The 23,772-nt window shown below is 41.1% G+C and overlaps 1 protein-coding gene across 1 annotated transcript in view; it reads left to right on the forward strand.

The window, feature by feature from the left end:
- CCDC88C (coiled-coil and HOOK domain protein 88C) overlaps positions 1-23,772 on the forward strand; it is an 85,942-nt gene that overhangs the window by 12,850 nt on the left and 49,320 nt on the right. Inside the window, exon 4 of the mRNA XM_088539726.1 lies at positions 23,593-23,662. Coding sequence (XP_088395852.1) covers positions 23,593-23,662 — 70 coding nt within the window. The remainder of the gene's footprint in view (positions 1-23,592; positions 23,663-23,772) is intronic.

Here is a 23,772-nt window from a genome sequence, read left to right on the forward strand (position 1 = left end):
ATCCAGGCTTAAAAAAAAAAAAAAAAAACCCACTCTATGATAGTGTTAGTACTAAGACCATATTGCAGGTGTGTGGTGTGTTTCAGCAAGATGGGACTAGAATTTAGGAGATACTGCTGTTCTGTCATTGACTTAAGGCCATACTATAGATCATGCAGTATTAATCCCATATTTATATTCCTGTTCTTTACCTAAGTTTTTACGTAGTGTGAACCTGCTAAAGGTACAGACCATCTTTTTATGGTTTTATACAGTACCTAGCTCAACAAGGCTTGATTATAAAATATTTTTGGTTAAATTTTCTGTAGCATAATCATGAACAGGAGTATTGCATGTAAAACCAATATGCTGAGGACACTCAGATAGTGTGGTGGTAGGTGCTGGATAAGTGAATTGCTACCTTGGCACATACTTTCTATGAGTTACTGATTTAGTTCTTCCCCTGAAAATAGTGGTCCCATTGTAGGTTCCATTATAAAGCTTTTCAGTAAGAAGGAGGCTGAGCCAGGTGGCTTATCACTACTAGAGACACACTGTTCCTTTTTGGTGAGAAATGTCTAGTTTCTTTCCAGGGAAAGTAGACAGAAAAACCCATTTGTCTGTGGGACACGGTAAGTTTCTGTGGAGGCTCATTTGAAGAGTTGCCAGTGTGGTGAGAGCTGCCATTTCAGGTGGTTATAAGCATGCCATCAAGCACATCACTGAGGTTACTGGCAGTGATTCTAGGATACATTTTAGCTGATGTATTGAATTATGTTTGCAAGTTTAATGGAGGATGGAGCTTCAAGAGTCATAGTGCTCTCCCCTGAGGCTCAACATGCATTTTAATACCGTATGAAATGGTGACCTTAAACAGACGGGAAAGAATAGGCTGTCTTTTAAACTTCTTAATGGCCTTAGCCTGTAATTTCATGGCACTGGAATATGGGAGAGGATAGAATAAACTGGCAAGCGTGGGTCTGTGTCCTGCCCATTTTTTCCCTTGCCTTAAGTAATAAGCTTAAATAGTCTTCATACCACTTATAGCTCGTAATAGCTTTGAGATTCTCTTTTGCTAAGAGGTAACAGCATATGTAAGTTACAGAACCATAAGCAGTGAAACAATCTTTAATGTGTTCCATTTAATTTACTGCTCTTCATGAAAAATTATTTAAAAAGAGGGTAAGATGAATTCTGTAAGTGTATAAGTTTTATTAATAAAATAAATCCTCCAACTGCATAGCCCTTCCTTAAAGAAAGGATTTCTGTTTTTAATGTCAGATGAAAAATGAAGATGACTTATTTTCTTACTTTATTTGCATGTTCTGCTTGTGGGAGCAGGGGGTGGGGAGAACAACAATCCAGGATAGCTTTCTTTGAGAATATGGGCACACTGGCTCCTTTCCAAATTCTTATTTTTCTGCATCTCTGCCTCTCATTTAAGGCTTGGTGTAATGGCTTGTTTCTGCCAGTCCCAGAGACAGGTGTGACAGAGCTGTGCACTGTGTGAGCAAAGGTGTCTCTCAGCATCTAATGCAGCAGGCCTAGACTTTCTAATAGTGTTGTGAATAGCCTTCCTTATAAAGGCTCATAACAGAACTCTCACTTTATCATAGATTTTTAATGTTTTATAAAACATTAAAAAAACTTTACCAGACTTTCATCTGAGGCAGATATTTGGGTTGTCCTTTTAAAAGGAGTAATTTCAGTCCTTTTAAAGGAGTGATTATCAGCTTGAGTTGTATGTGAGATTTCAGATGAAGCATCACATCCAGATGCAAAGTTGCATTTACTCCTGAAAACAAAATGCAGTTTGCACTGTGACTGGGTGGTAGAGCTTTATTGCAACTCCCCAATACTTTAGGCAAGTATGAATGCTCTTAGGGAAAGAAATAGGTGTGTATATTGCACACTTGCCCATTCTGGCTAAGAAAGATTGGATTTACCCTTCAGGGCATGGCTCTAGAAGTGATAAGGGCACAGAATTGGCTCCGTGAGGAATCTTCAGTGTGGTTATTTCTTTGCCAAAGACAAATCACAGGAAAAGGTGTGTGGTGGGGTGGTTGGTTTGTTTTGTGTGTGTGTGTGTTGTTTTTTTTTTTTTTTTTTTTTTTTTAACAATATGCCGCATGTCCTTTGCACCAGCACAAATTGGGAAGATAAGTAAAAGTACTGACACTGAAATGTTGTCACTTGCTGATGTACGCATACATCTTGCATTTGCAAGTAGGTTGATTTTGTAAGTATGTCTTTTTAAGGAAGGGTTTTTTAAATGGGCTCTTTTTCTAAAGAGCAAATAAGTACACACATGATTTCCTGCTTTAAAGCAAGCACAGGGAGATTGTGCAGCTATTTAGATGGGTTGTTTGAAGAAGTTCTGTCTGAGGTGGTACCTCTGCTGTTTCACATCATGATCAAGAGAGTGCTTAAGTGCTTTTAAATTCTGCTGAGTCCTCATGTGGCCAGTAAAAGTGCCTAAATAAAATCCACTCAGACTGAATGGCTCCCTGTGGAGCTGTCACTGTCAGTTCTCTTTCATAATTGCTATTTATTAAAAGTCTCTAGGTATTTATTTATTCATTTAGACTTAGAGTGACATTGGTAGAGCCCATTAGGTGATCAGAGTAAGTATGAAGTACATGCCTTCCTTTGGAAGGCTTGGGGAAAAGACTGCTGGTCCTTATGCAAGTAAGATCATATATAGATTCCATTTCAATATCTTCTATCTTGTGAAATTGACAATATACTGGTATCTTTTAAAACCTTTAACCTATGGTAGGTATTGTTTTTCCTTCCTAAATGTTGCCTTTAAGTACCTGACTTGAACTAATTTCAAAGATATCTAAATTACTTGCCGTGAGGCCTAAAAGCAAAAGAACGTAGTTCTCTGTCACCTTTAAGGGTGCTTGGAAAAAAAATAGTGATTGCATGTATAATACACACCTCTTAGTTGAAAGGCATTTGTAAGGGAGTCTAGCAGCAAGCCTCTGTCACAGAATGATCTGTTCCTTTGATTCCCTTCATGTGCAGTGTGTTAGAAGAGAAGGATAGGGTCTTACTGGGGTTAATGACTAGTTTATTTTGAAACAGCTGTGTTATGGTAAAACTAAGTGGCTGTAGTACTGGTGGAGCATAAGCATTATGAGTAGAAAGTGGAAGAAGGTAAGTTTCTTCTTAAATTTCAGTATTAAATGCAGTATTACTACATATTTGTAGAGGACAGTTTCTCAAAATAGATTGCAAAAGAACAGGATCAATTCTGAAATGTAGCTATGTTTGAAATTAGAGAGAGAATACCTTATCCCCTTTATTATAGTGTTGAAATCCAAGGCAGAAAGCAAACAAGTTAACTTCTGGGTGCTACATGGGGTTTGCAGAGTGTAGTGAAAAAGATTGCGGAGGCAGTAAGTTTGGAATGGATAAGAGAAATAAAAATCCCCGAGTCTCTTAAAACTGTCTAGCCATGCTTCAAAGGAAAATTAAAATGCAAGTACAAAAAGTTGCCCTTTAATTTAGTGTGTGTCTTTAGGTCACTTTTTAGATTTTGAGCTTTCAGAAGAATGGAAACAAAACACTGCTTTGGATTTTCCTGAATGTGGAAGAGCTATGTGTCAGTACAGCGTGCTTTTGTCTCTGTCTTCAAGATTGGTGGCTGTTATCTGAACACATGTGGATGTGTCTTTATGGTTTTACATGCAGAAAGTGTGAGTTGATAGTAGAAGACCACAGACGCTCCCATTATTAGAAGCCTTTCTTACACTTCAATGCTTTGGCATTTAATTTAGTTCCCAGATTCCAGTCATGCAGAAAAAGCAAAACTAGAGTGCTCTGTTTAAGCTCTCAAACTATGAGCTGCATTGCATTTCTTTGAGTAAATATTTCATTTGTAATCTAATTCAAAATTTTGGTCTGAAAGGTGATTTTTTACCTCGCCTTTTCACTTCACTTTTTTTTTAAAAAAAAAAAACTTATTGGATCTTGTTATTTCTTGCAGACTAACCTATATAAGATGCATTAGCAGTGCAGTGTTCTTGAAGTGTCTCAACTTGCAATTGCACTTTTTTTCCCAGTGTAGGGCCTGATTAGAAGTGATACTGACTTTCTCAGACTGATTTGATTGAGTTTGAGATGCTGAGCCTATTGCATGGCAAGGCCTTTAAACAATTTTGCTTTGACATCTTTAAATATTGTGAAACTAGAGCTGACTGCCAGGTCATGGTTTGTTTTGGCTCTTCTTGACAGTGTACTGTAGCCTTTGCCAGTGTCAAGGTATTTATCGCACTTTATCAGAACGTGGAGTTTTTTCAGTGTTTGTAGCAACCATTTGAATACCTGTAGCAGAACCATCCTAACTTGCTTTCCTGGGTTGAGCCCAGCAGGGTATCTGGTATTGAAGAGTCTGAACTCCCTGCCCAATGTGCTGGCAGGAGAGGTAGCTTGGAGGAGAGATGAATGGGCAAGCCAGAATGTTGTTGTATTTAAAATCTGACCTGTTCTTTCCAAGCTCACAGACTTTACAGTCAGGCTTGTTCTCTGACACCCACTTAGAAAGGTACATCACTGGAACTTTTTCCAGCATGCTTGTAAGCAAGTAGAAATAAATTTCTGACCAGAGACTTTATCCCTATGAGTTTCAAGTTTATCTTCAGTATCAAATTCATTAAAAGAGAAAACCTTGATCTTACTGATAGTCATATGTGAGCCTTTTTCCTCGGGCTGCATTAATCTAAATTTCTCTAAGTTCACTGTAATTTTAGAAAGAGTGAAGAGTTCACTTTCATTTTGCCAAATTCTGCAAAATGATGCTCAAAACACAAACAAGTTCCAAATTTGTTTTTTTAGGAACAGCTTGCACATGATTCTGAATTAATGCTCTCAGCGTAAGCCAGTTTGCTGCTGCCAACTATATTTAATATACAGCTCTAAAGGACAACAAGCAGATAAAATTAAATATGCTTTTTCTGATGTAAGTAAGGTTTTTATTATATGACAGCTTTTAATATGCTGCAGTACCACCAAACCAGAGGCTGTAGCTTACCAATTGCATCGGTTTTGCGCAGTCAAAACTGGATGCAGTTCTGACCAGCGTGCCAAAGCAGGTTATCGGATTGGCACAATGTTTAGGTCAAGGGAGCCATTTTGTTAGTAGGGTCCCTTTTCCAGTCTTGCCCTTCTGGCAGATTGTGGTTTGGTGTGGTATAACTGGCAGAGAGGTAAAAATTCCTGAAACATACTACGGTGAAGTTAAGGCCAAGAAGTAAGCAAAATCATTGTGCTGGGGGGTATTTTGTTCATGTAGGCATCAATACACTCTGCAACTCCATGCTGTGACCTTACAGTTGCTTCCTTGTTTGTTGTCTTTGTCCCTTGGTGCCAGAGATGGGGTGTGGTTGACAACAATAATACTCTCTGTGGTATATATGACCATGGGTTTTCTTTCCATGCAATGATAAAGAATGGTTTCAGGCCTATGCAATACCAACAAATTGTAAAGTGGGCACACATGCCAGTCTGGAGGTAGTTTGAACTTTTTTTGAGTTAGTCTGAGAGTTACCAGTACAGAAGTAAAATATTTCATGAAGGTCAGCTCAGATGAGAAGACATTTGAGTGTTGAGTGCAACAATTGTTTAATGCTTGAGACCTGTTCATGATTCTACAGGGGGGAAAAAAAAAAAGATATAAATAATGTTTTTTATTACCCCTTTTCACATACTGTGATGGGAAGAAAGTTCTGTGAGACTTCCTGCATGGCAATTCTACTAATGTAACACTTGTCTAATTCCATTTTCAAATGGGGCTGTGATTTGCCTTGTCCTACTTTCTCAGACTCTAGACAAAATGTTTAAACTGGCCTGAAATGTTTGGGATGCTTGTAAGAAGAGCAGAGGAAACAAGCTACTCTTTGGAAACAAGAAAAAGAAGAGGAACTTTTACCCTTTAGTGATGTATCTGAGAGCACTTGCCTGTTTCATGAGAATCTGTGGTTTAATTCCCTCTGGCAAGAGGGCATCTGAGCTCTCACAAGTTTCTTCTATTCATCAGATGTGCCCTGTGTTGCAGTGGAGTTCTCTGCTTCTTACTGGAGTTGAAAGTCTTTAATGAATTTAACCTCTGTTTTGGACAGAGACATATCTTGTTGCCTTGCATGTCTCCCAGTCACTGTTTGGGCAGTTTTTACAGAAACAGATGTACAGATCATGTATATCTTAGGTGAAGCAGATGCAGAATAAATGAAACAGAGCAATTCTCCAAGGGAAAGACTGAGCATCCTAATGCCATAATATCCCACTCTTCCCAAGTGAATCTCCTAACTGGAGTATCTATGCTCTGAGTTCTGAAGGTCTCTTCATCTGTCAGATGTGCAGTAACCTCATTAAGTGCATGGTGGGTATAAAGTGTCTCTAACAGGATCATCCTGCAGGGGACATGGGCCACAAAAAATCAGCCTTGACAAGAAGTGACCTGCATCAGAGACAACTCCCTTGGAAGGCCTTCCCACATGCATGCTTGTGCTCATACTGACTCTGGAGAGCAGAGCTTTGAGGTTGGGTGTTTACTATCAGTACTCTTTTCCTGCTGTTTTGCAACACAAAAGGAAACTCCTTGAGTAGTCTTCCCTCTTGTGCTTAACCCCTTGATTTTCTGCTATCAACTGTGCCATCCAGAAGGAAGCTGTTTTTTCCTGAATGCGACTGCTAGGAACTGCAGTTGTGGCCAGCTGCTTCAGCAAGGCAACTCCTCTAGACATAAACTCTGAAACTCATACTTGTGTCTTATGCTACATTGCTAGCAAATGTCTGTTACTTAATTATTCTGTATGCATGGTCAGAAGTCCTGCTGGAATTAGTGCAATGCTTTTTGCTGTGTGCTCTGAAAGGCCTATTAAATAGGTATTCAAAGTGCCTTCTGCTAGCCTTAGTTCTGGAAAGGATGAAGAATGTTTTTGCAATTGCTGAAGCAAATATAAAGGCTTTAGGGCAGGCAGAATTTGTCTCTTAAATGTTAACTGAGATGGGGAGAGAGGGAGCAGCTTGTATTTTTTTGATGGGAGGTGTGTGTGGCTTGTGGGTTTTTTGTGTGTGTTTAAACTTCCATTTTGTTCAGTCATCCTGCACCTCATGTGATACAGGCCCTTTTGCATCCCACATCTCTGGCACACACAAGAGAAATTATGAATGGAGTGAACTGGTTTCCTAGCACTTGGAAGCCATAAAGAGTTTGTAATAATGCACTGACTTAAAAAGACCACCAGGCTGACTAATGCAGTAGAGAACTAAATACACAGCAGCCCAAAATCACCTCTGCCAGAGACAAACCATCTTTTCCAAAGTATCATCTCGACAATTAAGCAGAGGAAAATACTTCTTTAATTACCATCCTTGTAAGGACCAGATAGGAGAGGGTAGAGTTTAACCACTACCTCTCACCTTTTTAAAAACAACTCCGTAGTTTTCCTTTGAGATTCAGAGCAAGTCTGTTCCGGTTCTCAAAACATATGCTATATGCCCTCAAGGGAGAGAGTTACGAATTATTAGGAGTATTATATGTAGTAGAAATAAGCAACCTGCTAAAGTAATAACCTGCTGTGTGCTTCTAAGACTTGCTCTGCAAATTGGACTTTAAAGTGGTGACTGAAATATGAGGAATGTCATCATTGTGATTTAATGAGAAAATCTTCCAGCACTGGGGAGAGGAGAAAAACATTTATTTCATGTTCTCTTGCATTGACCTTCATGCAAAAAGATTCCAATTTGAATGGCTGTTTGATTTGCTCTCTCAGTCCTCTGAGATAGTATAACTCTTCTGCTGAGACAGCACATGGTATAGGTTTTGTCTAACATACTCTAATTAAGCTATTAGCTCAGATACAGCCATGTCGCATTTTGGCTACATTAACTGCCTGATGCTTTGCCCAGAAGAGCAGTCTTGCTTTCTGCATAGCTTAAACTAACTGTTCTCTAGCATCTTTCTCCCACCTGAGCTTTCTCTCAGCTGGACTAATGGGCAGGTAATTCTGATAAAACAGTTGTTAGAGCTTTAATAACCTGGGCTAGGGGAGTATGTCCTGTTACCACGCAGTGTCTTATTCTTGGCCAGAGACTTTATGCAGGCAAGTTTGGGAAGAAGTTGGGAGCAACTGTAATTCACTTTGAAGAACTGTTCTGAGTCTGTTTCATGCCTGTCCTAGCCCAAGAACCCCAACACTGTCTTCTGCCTTAACCACTGCACTTCCTTCTCAGTTAATTGTGTGCATGTACAGAGTAGCAATTTTGATGATGCATTAGAAGACAGAAGCATTAAACACATCAAAGTATGTGTTTTAGCATTAATTAAATCTAATTAAATGTTAACTTTAATTAGAGAACCTAAATGTTCTTTCAGAACTTCAAGTTTGTTGTTTACTGTCAAATACATTTTTTTCCTCCAAAATAAGTTTCCAAAATGTCCTTGTAGAAGTGAATAGTTTACATATCCAGTTCTACACTTGGAATCTGTAGCAGAGAGTTTTAACACTGGAAACCATTTTGCATTGGGGCCTTCATAAAGCAAGAGGCTGTCATTAAAAATGCATTTCTGGTCACCACCTGTTATTTATTTTGTATGATGTGTCAGTACACAGGCAGGGTCTGCACTGGGGTTGGGTCTTTCTTGCTGCTTGTTTTCAAAGTGTATTTATTATTCTTTGCTTTGAACCATATGGGCAGAAATACATTGTGTGAACATGCACTTTCTTTACTAGCCATTCCCTGAGGAAAGGCTCTTCCATATTTATGACCAAAGGCTTTCATGCCATCTTTTCATGATGATTTTATAGCTTTTACACACCAAAGATGCAATTAGCAAGCTCACATCTGTGATTCTGCAAGGGTACAGCAAGGCTTGGGGGATACATGAGTTGTTAGCAAAAGCCTCTTTATTTAAAGCAGTAAATAAAAACATATTTAGGGGAACAGGGGAACTAACTAGGCCTGGTTTTCTGCAGCCCCATGTCATTTTTCCCTCCCATGCATAAAAGTAACCCTGCTTTCTCCTGTGTCTCACCTGAGACAAGCATGTGCCAGGGTGAGCCTGGAGCAGGTGGCTGTTGTCCTGCTTCCTACAGCAGCCTTAGTTTTTTCTCTTACTGGCAGAACTGTCCTCAGTCTGTCTCACACTAAATTTGCACCAATTCTTTGCATCTGATGCTTTTTACCCTAGGGTTGCAATTGAATGGATGGGGAAGAGCTTTAATACCTCAAGAGCCATTTTAGAAGAACAGGCTAATTTAAAACCACAGCTTGCAAGATGGGGCCTTTGTTTGAATAGTGCCCTTAAAGCAAGGTCAATACCCGTATAGCTTCCTGTGCTACTGGAGCATTAGCTACTGGCCTGTTGTGCTGCTTTTCTCATAAAGGTGAGGGTGTTACTTGAGGGGGCTGTGTTAGTGCAAAAAATGCCTTTAGTTGCTCTCATGGCGCCTGCTGACTACTCCATGTGCTCTCTGATACAGAAGTAAAAGGGGGAACAAAGAGATTAGGTGTGCCAGAGCTGTGGCTTTCAGCACAGCCCTTCTCTGATGTGCTGCTTCCCCTGCATTAGAGGTGAAATGGTTGCCTTGTGCTGTCTGCCCATAGTGTTGTGCACAGAGCTTGGACATGGCATGGAATTCACGTACAGTATAATGCAGGTTACCTTCTGGCTTATTGAGGGTCAGGGCAGAGCATGAATAGGTCACTTTCTTTTCAGGCCACTGTCAAACCTGATGTAACTTGACCTGTGAGGTTTGTCTCACTCTCCTGCCCTCTGTGTGTCTCGGACCTGCCCATGACAGCCATGAGGAATGGGCAGATTCCCTTTTGGAGGCAGCCAGAGTTCTGCAGCTCGTGCCCAAGTTGTGTTGGCAGAGCTGTTGAAGTTTGCTTAGTTGCTGCCTGCCTTGTGCTGGGCCCGTTTCAAAGGGCTGTTCCTGCTGCCTCATGAGAGCGACTTTCTGTCAAAACTCCCAGGGAACCATGTGTCTACTAGCGGAATGCAGGAAATGAGACTCTTTCACCTTTCATCGTGCCTGTTCCTGTGGGAGGGTTTAGAAATGGGCATCTGTGACTGTGCAGCAGTTAAGAGAAGTTCTGTTTTTTAGTGTTTTCAAGTAACTTTCAGTAGTGAATTTTGGAGGACTTGCAGATTTCCCACATATATACACCATCAGTAAAAACTGCGTAGCTCTGGGATTAAAAATTTAAACTTAAATTCCTGGTTTTTAGGAGAATTTACAGCTGGATTAGAAGCATTCATGCTGTTGGGATGCCAAAAATCTACAGCCTCAGCTGAATTAGAGGCATTGTGAACTTCAGCTAATGCTCCTGAGGTGTTGGCATCTAGATTCACATTTAGGTACCACATGGTAGCTCCTGATTTTTATTTTCTTTGGTTATTTCATCCAGATGAACATCTGCTTCTCCCTTTTAGAATTAGTTGGATGTGTCCTGAGCACTGAAAAGTAAGGCTGTTGGTTCAGATGCCTGACTTCAAGTATATGTGTTCAAAAATGTCACCTCATACTGTTGGTTTGAAGAATACACAGGTTATTTTAGTGGGATATTGCTTCGGATGAATGACTGAGCTAATTCCCATAGAGCTCCAGTTTCTGATCAGCCATTCATCAGTCAACCGATTCAGGATGCTCTGGGCAAGAAACAGGTTTGACAAAGTAACTCGACACCTCCACCAGAGGATATTTGAACAGTGCTGCAGAGCAGCTTAAAGTTATGCGAGAAGCTGTTTGTAAATCGAAACAAAGCAATTCTCCCCCACTTAACGTTGTCAGCGTGTGGGAGTTGCTAGTGGGTTTAGCGTTGCTCTTGTTACCCTGCTGTAGGGTTGGATCTTTTATGCTTCACTGAGAGGAAGGGTGTCAAAGCTCTCTTTGTTGCTCCTGCCCTGTTTCTCTGGTTGCAGTGCCCCTGAAAACTTGGTCCGAGGCTGCCTCTAGGAGTCCAACTTCCTCCAAAACACGGAGGAGGGAGAAGGTTCTGTGTGCCCTGAATGCTGTAGCCTTAAATGCTTAGAAGCTCGGTAGTTATGGCAACAGTGCAAACTTCCACATAATCTGCTTTTCTTTCTTTAAATTCTAGGAATCTTTAGTTTTACAAAGAATTAGAGTCTAAATGTGCTGGTTTGTGTGTAAAGTTTAAGTCTTTGTAACCAGGATTAGGCACCCAAGCAATTCTTTGCATGTCCTCGATACCAAACGATCTGTGTTTCTGATAAGGCTTCAGGTGCTGCATATCTCGGAAAGCACCTGTATAATTTTTCTAGTTTAATGCAAGGGATCTGTGTGAAAACATTTTGATTCTCATTGCAGTCGCACAGCATTGCAGTTTGTGTGTTTGAAATCGTCCAGCATTGAGCACTGAGGAGATGGTTCTACCCTCCACAGACCGAGGCTCGAATCCCTCCTGCCTGAAACATTCTCCCTGGGGATTAACCCTTCCTTCTCTTCTCTGAACTAGCCGAGGGGTCACCCTATCGCAGTTGTGCTTTTGTTGTCCTGTGATCTGCTTGACAGAGAGCACAAGTCACTTGATATGTCATATTCTGTTTCCAATGATCGTGTTGCTTAAGCAGTAAAATTGAGCTCTGGTGTTGTAGGTAAGAGATAGGGTCCACGCGTGAGCCTGTTTGGAAATTGCCAAGGAACTATATTCCTGCCACATCTGAGCCACTATAAGAGACCGTGAAGATTAAGTAGTATTACTGAAAAATAACACTTGTAATGCAGAAAGCTTTCAGTAGTATGCATAAAGTTATGTATCTTTCTCTTTTCTGCGTTTTTTCTGCCTGTAGCTAGAGGAGCTCCTTTTGTTTAGTGCTGTGTTTGGAGGTTCCTGTTGTTTTTTTGAAGCTTTGGACTTTCTAAGGTTTTCCTCGATAACTATAAAGTTATCAAATCTCATGTCAAAATTTCAATAATAGTTGTGGTTGACACATGAGTGCCTAATGTTCAAGCTTCACTTTCAGGAATAACATCACAATGGAAGAAAACATTTTGTTTTACTGACACTGACTGATCGGAAAATTCCAATTCTTAGAACTGGCCTAGTAGGAATATTAGATAGTTAATCTCATGGATGTTGTTAATTACATAGTGTTCCAGCTTCCCTCTGTCTCCATGACAGATGGTGCAAAGAAAGGATCGTCTAGGATGGAATTGTACTCTTCACATTCCTTGCAGTATCATGGTTAGTCCCAAATATTGTATCTATTTAGCATGTTGTAACTACCAGCATGGATTGATAAAAAGAAATAAAAAGTGGGGAGAGCAAGTCTCCTTTAAAAATGTGCATGCATTACTTAGGCATTTTGTGCACCAGGAGCACGGCTGGTGCTTAACTGCACCTAAGCTGTCTGCTGGTGCTGTTGTGAGAGACCACTTAAGTAGAGGTCTGTGGTATGAGGCGGTGGGGAGCAAAAAGGGTAAAGCTCTGATTAATGTTAGCAGTTATGAGTTATTTGCAAGATTTACAGTAGATTACACAGATTGTATTAAGCGAGGCTGATCACTTGTTTCAGGTATTTAAAGGGATGCTGTTAGGGACTGGCAAGACGGAAAAGAGTAGAAGAGGCAGTTTTTAAAAATATTTTTAATGTGGGTTAAACCAAAAGAAATGCAAAAGAAATTACTCTTCTACTCCTTGTCTGCACTTCCTCCTGTTTTTTTGTCTCAAGGATTTCCCTCTTTGCCATCTACAGTTAATTGAGTTGGCTGCAAGCTGCCTGTGCAGTCTGTGATGCTGCTTAGCAGGAGAAAGAAAATTAGAAAAAATTAGAAAAAGTTATTGCTAGCACATTACCCTTGTCATCATTAACTCTCATGTTTTTTTCTTTATATTTGTGTGATATAGACTAACCCTAATATACTTCATATATTGCCTATTATTTCCCTAAGCTTTTGGGGGAGAAATAGACTTGTGTCACTTCTGTTTTCTAAACACTCGCACTGCATTTGGTTTTGAAAATAGACACAGTCTACTTTCCTAGAACAACACTGGCTTCTGCACGTCTTCCCTTACTTCTAAAGCACAATAGTTTTTACTATATATAATTTCCCAAAAGGGGAAGGCAGCCAGTGAACTAGAACTGGTAGCTCTTAGCACAGGCCTGGGGCTGATTCTGCATGGCCCAAAACGTCCAGTTGGACCCTGCTGCATTTAGTAGCTGCTAAGCGCTATTCATGGCGAAGCACCATCTCTGTTTGTCATGGTAACTTGAGGCTGACAGTGAACAAAGTGACCAAATGCCAGGGAAAGGTCTCCTTGGAGTGGGTCCAAGCGGGGGAGGCTTGTCTTGCAGCTGCCTTGGTGGCAACAAGTTAGGAAAACAGGAATCTGTTCTCTTGGCAGTCTAACCTGCTCACTGCTTGTGGGCAGTGACTGACTCCGTGGAAACTCAAATTATTGGCTGTAAACTGTGAATAGCCAAGTGTCAATTGTATGTGACTGCGTTTGCTGCCTGTAGGTGAGTGCTCCCTCTGCCAAAGGGTGCACAGTGACTGCAAACAAAAAGTTGTTTCGCTCTTGAAAACAAATGAGCACAGAAAATCCAGACGAGGAGTGGCGAGAGCCAAAGATTTTCCCCAAGAGTATTGCATCCATGTCCTTACACTATCTTATTCTGTTTTATTCAGTATTAGTTTTGCTGCTGCTAGTGTCTGTGATTTACCTCCCTCCCCCTGTCTCTTACAGTCCTAAAGGTAAAACAGGCAATTAATCAGGAACTTAGCACTCCCGTTCACAGAATTTTGGGGCCAGATGCATATGAAATTTACTTTCTTTTACACTTGTACAAGACAAAAACAAACAAACAAAAAAACACTGGAAGCCTCTGACATCCCTTTCTTGTTACCAGCATGTGGCAATTTGGTTGCTATTAAAAGAAAGACCATTGTACACTGGGCACAGAAGAGCCAAGTGGTCTCTGACTCGTAATTCCTGCTTATGCCCACCTTAAGAAAAAAAAATTGTAGATTTGCTACAGTGGAGAATCTCCTGGCCTAAGTGCTGTCTGGGTGTTTGTAGGAGTTGCCAATATGCAATAAATTAGATAATACTGGAAATTGAGTTATATCGATATTAAATATATATTTTTTGTAATTTAAAGTAAGTGGAAGGTTTGTAGCATTAACCTGCAGCATTTGGGGGTGTTTGGCAAGAGCGTCCCTGAGCTGAGGGAAGGCTCCTTTGCTGCTGTGTTACTGTTACTGGTATTTGCTCTTTCAGGGCTCCTGGAAACCACTTCGTAACCAGAGTTGCCTGCAGGGAGAGTGCGTGGTGCTGAGGTGGTGGTAGTGGTGTAGGAGAGGATAAGGAAGCAAACAGATTCAGTCAGATGACAGTGTGTGTGAACTTATTGTTGCTGTTTTCAGTCTGCAGATGCTATTGACAAGGCCTTTCTTTCCCTCCCTGCCTTTTCTAATTTGTCTTGTGCCATCTCTGCGTGTGGTTAGGCATACAACTTGCACTAGCTTGTCCCCATGCCCTCTCGGGCTAGCTGAAAACTGTTGTACAAACCCAGCCTTGACTCCGTGGTCAGCAAATTCTCCCACAGCCCTCCCCTTGCCCCTGCTGCTGCCCTGTGCTGGAGCTGGGCAGACAGCTCTGGCTGGGTGCTGTTCACCTGCTTTCTGAAAGAGGCACTTCTGTGCTGGTGTTTGAGTGTTTAACTTGCAGCTGAGCAGCTGTGCAGGTGTTCGGATGTCCTGAAGACTAGACCTGGCACCTTCTCCTAAAAAAGAGGCATCTCGGAGTTCACCCCACAATAGCAAAGGCGGCTGCGGAGGCAGTAGGATGATACTCTGCATCCAAAGAAAGTAAAGCAACTTAGTTTTGGAGCGACTAAGAGTAGACTTTTAAAAATGACAAGTGAATTTCTGTTTCAAAATGGGGCGAGTATCAGATCAGTAACAACCAATTTGGCTGTGTTTGGCTTCCGGAACACTTAGTCACTGTTGAAATTTCGCTTGTACATTCACACTAAGCTTGATCACATCTGCTCTTATCCTTTCTTACTAAACTGTTATTCATAGCATGCAATTCATTAGAAATCCAGAAACAAACTTGCTGTATTCCTGTTCTCAGCTTCTGGTTAGAAACCCATCTGCTTAAATTATTTTGACTTGTCAATATTGGTACTAGAAAATTTAGAACTGGTTCTTGTTACAAATGCCTGTGTCTTTTAGACATTAAAAGCTCGTTTTCCAGACTTTTCTGCCAAATGTATTGTTCTCTTTTAAGTAGTGCTTATATGGATAACTTGATGGGACTAACAAGTGCAAAGTACATGTATGTTTTTACTGCACAGCTTCTGCTTATTCTTCATCTTTGGGAAAGCAGTGTTGCTGTCATACCTCATCTCTATTTCTTCCTGTCTCCATCTCCTTTCCAGCCTTGTACTTTAGGCTCCTCATTTTTCCAGGTGTTGCCTTATGTTCATCTTTCCCATGTGAGTTGCTTCTGTAGAACCCTTGGCACTTTTCCTGGGCCAGGAGGCTCAGATTACAGTGTTGAGGTTGCTGTACAGATCTCTAACTCTGGGCATTTAAATCGGCTCCGCAAATTGCTGGGATGTTTGCCCCAAGTGCTCTTTCCCCTTCCCCCCCCTTTTTTTTTTCAGGCTGTATAAAAATTTTCTACCAGATTCAGAGCATTTTTATGAGCCAATATCTGGTGACCAATCAAGTGTTTGGTGATCCCTATGAATACCTTGAAAATACCAAGTTTAAAAAAACAATTGTATTAAGAAAAATGATAGCAAACAGATTTAGGTGTCATCTTCATAGAAATTCATTTATGGATTTGATGTTAGTTTCTGGATGGGCAAGTTCTATTTTAATTCCTAGTTGTTTCATTATACCTGGAGGCTTTGTGTATGGTCTGGTATAACTTGTTATCAGGCTTGAGAGTTGCAAACTGAGAAAGCAGCTTTTAAGTGTTTGTGAACTTCGGATTTGTTTTCCCAACAAAATATACTCAAATTGTGAATTGGAAATTTTTTTTTTTAATTTTTTTCTAAAGTAAATGACTATGCTTGGTGCTGAATTGCTGGGACTTTTGGAAACTCTTCCTATTTGTTCTGATCTGTGGTGTTTCTTCTTAATGTGTTATGCTAAATTGTTATGGTCCTTAGAGACCTCCATAGATTAGCTGGAAGCATGTTGAACAGATGGATTGCATTTTAGCTGGCTATATGTCTAATTTTAAGTGACAGGCTTTAACATACTTCTTATTTTCTGTTACTGTGTAAACATTGTAGGATGGAAGTAAGTGCAAGCTGAGGGTAATTTTGTCTGAATGCTATTACAAACATGTGAAGCCACTTGCATCTGATTTAGAGGGAAGTTGAGGATAAATCAATAGTGTCTTTTTTTGACTTATTTTCAATGAGGAGGTAAAATTAGTAGAAGATGCTGCTGGCAATAAAAACTGGAGGCTGCAGTGTTCCACAATTGGATTTTCTCCTTTCTGGGTCAAATCAATGTTGCCACTAGACACAACTGCAGAAATGTGCTGCATTAAAAGAAATGATTCACCTTGGAGGCAGTGAGGCAAAGAACTCTGTTGCTATGTAGCTATTGTATCATGTTGTATTTCAGAAGTGAATGTACACTTCTGTATTCAGCTTAAATAAAAAACATTACTTCCTATGCAGTCGTGGGGGGACTTATATGTAATCTGTTCTATTACGCTTAAAATAAAACAGTGTCCTAAAATGCATATCTGCTTGTGTGTGTATGTATGCACACCTTGGGTATAGAGAGCTTTTTGTTGCGAGATGTAAACAACTTGGATCTTAAAGCTAATGCCCACCTCAGGACCCGCTTTGCTCACTCTTATATCTGGAGTGATTTCTGTCAGTTCAGATCAGTTGATTTAACCAGTTTATAAAACCATGCAAGAGTGCACAGTGCCCATTATAAGCATTGGATCGTATTTTCATTTCCTTTCTTGATTGCCTGTTTTCTCATTCGCCCACTGATGCCTTGTGTGTGTGAGATGAGTGCTGTGCCAGCGCTGCCTGTCTATGTGTGTGTGTGACTTGCAACAAATGAGGTTTTGCTCCTGCCTCGGATCTCTGCACTGCTCTGATGTAAATACCAAAACCTGACCCATGATAATACTCCATCTAAGGATTAGTGTATGATCATGTCTGTCCTTGTTTGTTTTTTTGTTTGTTTGTTTTTGTTTTTATGTTATCCTATTATGTGCTGTCAAAATATTTTTTAAAATAAAAAGATCCTACCTTTCCATTTGACAATTCCATCATTTGGTTAGTTATGTGGACCCCACGCATGCCGAAGATGGGAAAGGCCAGATGCAGTTCCTTTGTGTCTCCTCCCACTGAGATTCCTGCCCATGAGTGTCAGAACTGATTATTTTCAGCAGATGGGGCAACAATTACTTTAGTGGCCTTTGGTTTTCCACTTGAAGGGTCTTTAGAAGTGCACTTGTAAATTTGCTTTAAAAAAGAGAGGAAATAAAAATTTAAAAAAAAAAAAAACTAAGAGGGTTAATCCTCCAGTCTGTCCTCTAGTCCATCACATAACAAATACTATTGGTGAGATGAGCAAAACTCTTAATCAAATTTTGTCATGTATATAATGTTTTGGCTAGGAAACAGGCGCTGAGTCATATGTGAGTAGTGCCATCAGGTGTGCTTGCATGCTGCAATGGACATGGAAAACACATCAGTGAGTGATCTGTTTGTTTCACTTCCTTCACATCAGCGTGCATCAACTTGTCTGATCTTCTATGGGACCCTGTTTTACTGAATGTAGGATGTTACTGTTTCCCTGATACCTTTAGTAACAGTGAGATAATGCTAATGAAATAAAAAAATCTCTTAAAAATATGAATATACTTTGGAAGGCAACTTCATTTTAAACATAATCCCCACCTTTTTGCAGCATGTAGAGTCTTCTCTTGGTATGTAAAAGAAAAACGGAGATTTTAAAAACTGCACATCAGTCTTTCCCTCTTATTTAGAGAATTTTGATTTCAGAAAAACCTTGAATTCAGTTCTTGCTGTCTCTGGCTTGGAGAGCATCCTGCCTGGTAAATGCAAGTCCCATCCTATGGCTGTATTAGTGTCTAAAGACAATCTGAGGACAAAGCTGCGGTCCGGATTGCTGCTGGGGCATCTGAGCTGGTGCAGATGGCCAGGGCTACGGCCTCAGTAGAGCTGCTAAGCACTGAATTTGTCCAAACGTACAGTGTGTTCTTCAGCAAATACTTCCCTCTCCAAGCCATTTTTGTGGGATCAGGTCTGTGTCAAGATTATTGGAGAAATGTTGACTGTGGTGCACAGATAGGACTGGTGATCTCTTGCGTCCCTTGGTCTGAGTTGCTGCTGAAATTTAAGCCAGATTCTCTGGGTGGGTAGTGTTTGCTCTTTATTGTATAAATACAGTTAGTGATGGCTTTCCCTTGTGGCCATTGTAATTGGGAAAGCACCATTTGGCTTCCAGTCAGCTGGGCAATTAGCATTTTATAGCCAAGCAATAGGCTTAAATGGAGTGGCTTGGCCTGAGCAGCTGAATTACAATGGCCAGGAGGCTGCCATTCTCCTGACATAATTTATTTAACATCTACAGTCTTGTTTAGGATTCAGGAGGAGGTTAATTTAATTCCACAGGAGAAGCTAGCAGCTACTTTGTCAACACTGTCTTGTACAGTGATGCAGGGGAAAGATTTAGAGTAACACATACATTTATCTGGTCTCTCAGCTGTGGAAAGGGTGATTTTCCTTACCTACTCCTTTGCTAGCAACGCAGGCTTTGCTGGAGCCATTGACACGCTTACTGTTAAAAATGCAGCCCAGGCTAACTACCTGAGACCATTTTCTTCCATGCTGTTGCACAGGTATTTTTAAGAAGCAATTCTATAGTAAAGGTTAGTGTGGTCCTGGGAGACTTTCCTATACACTCAAAGGGACCCATTACCCTCTTAGAGAATAACATATTGATATATGACAGTGGTGACTTAAGAGTGGGAAGTACCACTGCATCTGTTACGATTACCCAAGATAGACACTGAATATCCTCTGTGTGTGATTTTGGAAGGATTAAAAATGCTATGTAAAATGTATTCTGAATTAACATTTTTCCTAGAAATCCTTCAGCTAAGGGAAGCAGTTATGTTTACTTCAGCTCTTAATAAACTAAGTGCTTAACTCAGTGCTCAGAATTATATCCTGAATCTTGTGTGCGTGTCTTTTTTCTTTCTTTCTTTTTTCTTTTCTTTCCCCAAGGCCTTCCCTGATGAAATCCATGTGGAGGGATTTTTTTTTTAAGCTCCTTTCTTAGCAAGTGATTGCAGAGAGCTTGCAAATGTGAATTAATGCACTCCAAAAGCTTAGACGCCAGAAGGTTACTAAACACTTACCTAGAAATCACAAGGTTAAATATAGTAACTTGATTAGATTTTTGAATCTTTGGGGTGCCGGTCCTGTAATGCCTAGCCATTTTCAGCAAGCTTTTATCTCGGGCTTACGTGGTCTCCCTGTTGCTCCTGCCATGGAATCACAGAATTGTTAAGGTTGGAGATCCTCTAGACCTCTAGAGATCATCTAGTCCAACCCCCCTGTACATGCAGGGTCACCTAGAGCATGTGGCACAGGATTGCAACCAAGCAATATTTCCAGAGAAGGAGATTCTACAAACTCTCTGGGTAACCAGTGCTCTGTCATCCTCACTGTCAAGAATTTTTTCCTTACGTTCCTGTGGAACTTTTGGTTCCTGAACTGTACTTTTTTTCAGTTTGTGGCCTCAGGTTCTGTTGGTGGCCACCACTGAAAAGAGGCTAGCCCCATCCTCTTCACGCCCTCCCTTGCAGTGTTTGTATACACTGATCAGGTCCCCTCTGAGCCTCCCCTTCTCCAGGCTGAACAGGCCCAGCTCTCTCTGTCTTTTCTCATAGGGCAGATGGTCAAGGCCTCCAGTTATCCTCATAGCCCTGTGCTGGACTCTCTCAAGTAGTTCCATGTCCCTCTTGTACTGGGGAGCCCAGAACTGGGCACAGGACTCCACATGTGGCCTCACCAGCTGCTCTCTGGCAGCTGTCCCCTCTGGCAGGCACAGCACAGGGGGAAGCAGGGGCCAAGTGCTCCATTTGACCTGTACTTGGAAAGCCCTCCCTCTAGAAATGGGGCACAGACTTCTGTGTGTACAAGCTTTGCAGCCTCCATGCACAGAGCTTGCTTCTAGTCTGGGTAGTGTAAGATTTGGTCCCTCATATTTGCATTTAGTGATGATCTGCTGCCTAGAAGCATCTGCTCTGTCCATCGCTGCTGACAGAAGAGCTGAGATTTTTGTCCATGTGTGCAACCTTAAAATACTCCAATCTTAAGGAGAATTTCAGGCACCTCTATAGGCTGCACTAAAGCCTGCCAGGGAGCAATTCTGAACTGGATCTCTTAAAGAATTCTCTGGTATCAAAATGCTTTTCTCATGGGAATCTCCTAAGGAGCAGTGAAACATGGTAATTGGTTGTCCGTGTGAGGTGGTTCCTGGCTTGCAGTTCTGGCCACTTAGTTCATTATTGGCCTAGGTGTAAAGCTGGCTGATCAAACCCTAATTGTTTTGTTAGGTGGGCAAACTTTTACCATATGTTGTTGCTGTAATCTTTACTGCTTCAATCAAGTTTTAGTAGCACTATAAACATGATTTAAAGGTTTCCTGTAGAAGTCAGCATCTTTGCTTGTATAGCTTCTCTGGAGTGCGGTGGGGGGCTGTGGGCTGCTGCTGAAGGCGTTTGCAGGTCATGCTTTGCCCTGCGTGCCTGTACTTTCCCAGCCATGCTGGGAAATGTGAGGGGGGCAGAGAGGCTGGACTGAAGCACAGCATCCTAGTTGACATCTGGAAGTTACAGTGTTGCAGGTAACCTGTCATCCAGTATTGCCATTGGGAGCATTGTTCCAGAGCTGTGGTTAAATCGGAACTGTTCCAGATCCTATTTTTTGTGCATGGTTTAAAATGGTTTGGTACTGGTTTTTCAACTGAGAAAAATGAGGAAATATTGATGGGTGGATAGAAGCTGCAGAATCCCTGGGTTGCCTTAGAGGGGAAGGGACTCGGGTTGTAAACCCAGATGTGGGAGCTTGAGTGGTTACTCTGAGGTTCAGTCGCACTGTCCTAGCTATCAAGTCAGTGTGTCACCTTGTCACCTTGGCCATCTTAACTTGACTCTGTTTAACCTGTATAAAAGCTGAAGTAAAACTCATTTGCTTGGCTGTCAGTGCGCTTTCAGCTAATGCAATTCACCTCATGTTTGTAGCAGGGTGGTTGAATGGTTTGTTGGCCGTCTTGGTACAGCTCAGTTGGCAAGTTGTGTGTTTTTAGCTGAAGCAACTTCTGAGACACTTGCTTAATCTTGGAAAATAATGGTGTAACGATATTGACCTCTTATAAAGGACTTCAAGATCACCCGTTGAACTGTACTGCATAATGTCTAGGTATTCCTATCAGAATAATCTGAGGTGAAGGCATTTGGAGCAATAAAGATACTTATCTGAATAAATAATTTAAAAAATAAACAGATGAGAATTGCAACAGTTTGAATCTTTTCATCTGAATTAAGGGATAGCTCTTCACTGATCCAGGCCTGTTTCTGCTCATATTCAGTGACTATGAGAATCCTGCCAGACAATAAATGCTAGGAATAAGCTCCAAGAGCTACAGGGGCGTTCAGTCACGGCCCTATGGGATGGTGCACTCGATTTTGCAGAGGGAGCTCATGGGAATGCTCGCAGCATAAAGGTTGAGGGACCGTGTCTGTCTACCAGCCAGAGAGCCACAGATCTGATGATTACACAAAGACAAACAAGGATTCTTTCTGCATTCCTGCCTCAGTGCCACGCCGTGTGCGGGGGGGTGGATAACTCTTTTTTTTTTTTTTTTTTTGCTATGGATGTCACTAGTTAAAGCTGGAGAGTTTGGGTGGATGCAGGTGCTGAAAATGTGTGAGTGAACGCTGCAGTGTAGTTGTGTGCTGCGAGACGCCATCTGTGCTGTACCTGGTGGGGAGCAGTGTCAAATAGACTTTCTTCACAGAGCTTCAGTGTGCAAACCATAAATGCATTTGGCTGGTGACTTACTGAGTGACTAGTCCTGACTAGTCAAACTTGACCTTTCATGGAGATCTTTGCTTTTAGTAGTACCAAAAAAACTCCAGCTGTGACATTGAAATATTTCTACTTCATCCAGAAAATTACTGCTGATTAGACTGATGCACATATGAATTGGAGGAAAGTGTGCTACATCCATAACAGATTTTAAACATCCACTCTGATTACTTATCAAATGTTGCAGGTGGGCAGAAATATTTCCTCTTTCCATCAGATTTAATTTTTCTTCTGTGGTAACTTTGAAAGTAGAGAAATAACAATCTGGTAACTCAGAAAGGAAGCATTTCAGTGAATAGATGACTGTTTCAGGAAATGTGCTCCTATATTCAGTATTTTTTCCTTGGCTCTGAATTCCATGCAAGTGTTAGTGCGTGTGCCCTCCTGATGGCCTGGAGATGGCCTGGGAAACGCAGACAAGCAGGGGCCAGGCACCTGCCAAACATTTGGTAGCTCTGTGTGGAATTTGCACAAGACTTTAGTCACATAATCATTTTCCTCCTAAGCCTTTGTTTGTGAAATAAAATACTTGCCTGCCTAATGTTTTATTCAGATCATCTCAGATGAGTGCTAGTAACTGCTGGTTAAAGCTAGTAGCATATTTCTGGGTTCTAAATATTACAGAAAATGATTTGGGTTTGTGGCTGAGCATATTGCTACACAAAGCCCCCTTTGCAATGTGTTTATTTGTCTACCTATGAGCATTTGCTTGCCCACAGCTTGTAGACTTCTCTGTCTCATAAGATCATTTCAGACATTTTGGTGAAGCTGCAGGCAGCTGGTGTGTGTGTGTTAAACATGACTGAGCAATGCGAGGTTTCCTTTGCCTCCTTCTGTAAATAAGACAACATTTGAATGAGGCTTATGATGCAACTTAAACCTCTGCTTTCTTCCCCTTTAAAAACAAAAGCAAATCTGAAACTTTAGGCCCAGTTTTTCCAAGCCAGTTAGGTATCTGTTCACTAGCTCCTCTTCTTCCCATCCTGTGTGTTATCCTGCCCATCTTTAAAATTTCATACCATGAAATAATTAGACCTATTATTTGGAATACTCAGACTTCACAGACAGGCTTAGGTACCTTTGATGAACCCGCTATGTTTGTGAGCCCTGAGACATGACAACAGCTGTGTGTTAAACATCGAGTGAAAATAGGTCATGTCTGGGGAAGAGGCGTGACTGATGGGTGTACCCTGGCATGGCGGTCGGTGTATTTTGATGAGCACCGTGGGACCCTGTACCCTCTACACTGACTGCTGTTAAAGGAAGCAATGGGTACATGTTAGCTCTGCAACCTGATGCCATCTTCAAACAGAGATTTCTCTCTGAAGTAGGGTTTCCTCTTGTGACCTCTGGCTGCCAGCACTTTAAAGGCTTGGGGATCGATGGAGCCCTGCATGCTGTGATGTGATTGATTGGGATTCCTTCATGCTCAACTCTGCCTCATGTTCTCTTTTGTTTAGGAGGTCCTCCAGCAGCTGATTGTAATGAATTTACCAAATGTTTTAATGATTGGCAAAGATCCACTTTCTGGTGAGTAACTTGAGTTCCTGCCCCTGCTCTTAAATGCTAAGTAAATTTGTACTTATTTTCTTTAATAAAAAAGTACTTGTAACCAAACTCTGCATATTTGTAGTTGCATA

The sequence above is a fragment of the Tinamus guttatus genome, unplaced genomic scaffold (genome assembly GCF_059628265.1).
Source record: "Tinamus guttatus ecotype Peru unplaced genomic scaffold, ASM5962826v1 Tinamus_guttatus_pri_ptg000048l, whole genome shotgun sequence".
Classification (NCBI taxonomy): domain Eukaryota; kingdom Metazoa; phylum Chordata; class Aves; order Tinamiformes; family Tinamidae; genus Tinamus; species Tinamus guttatus.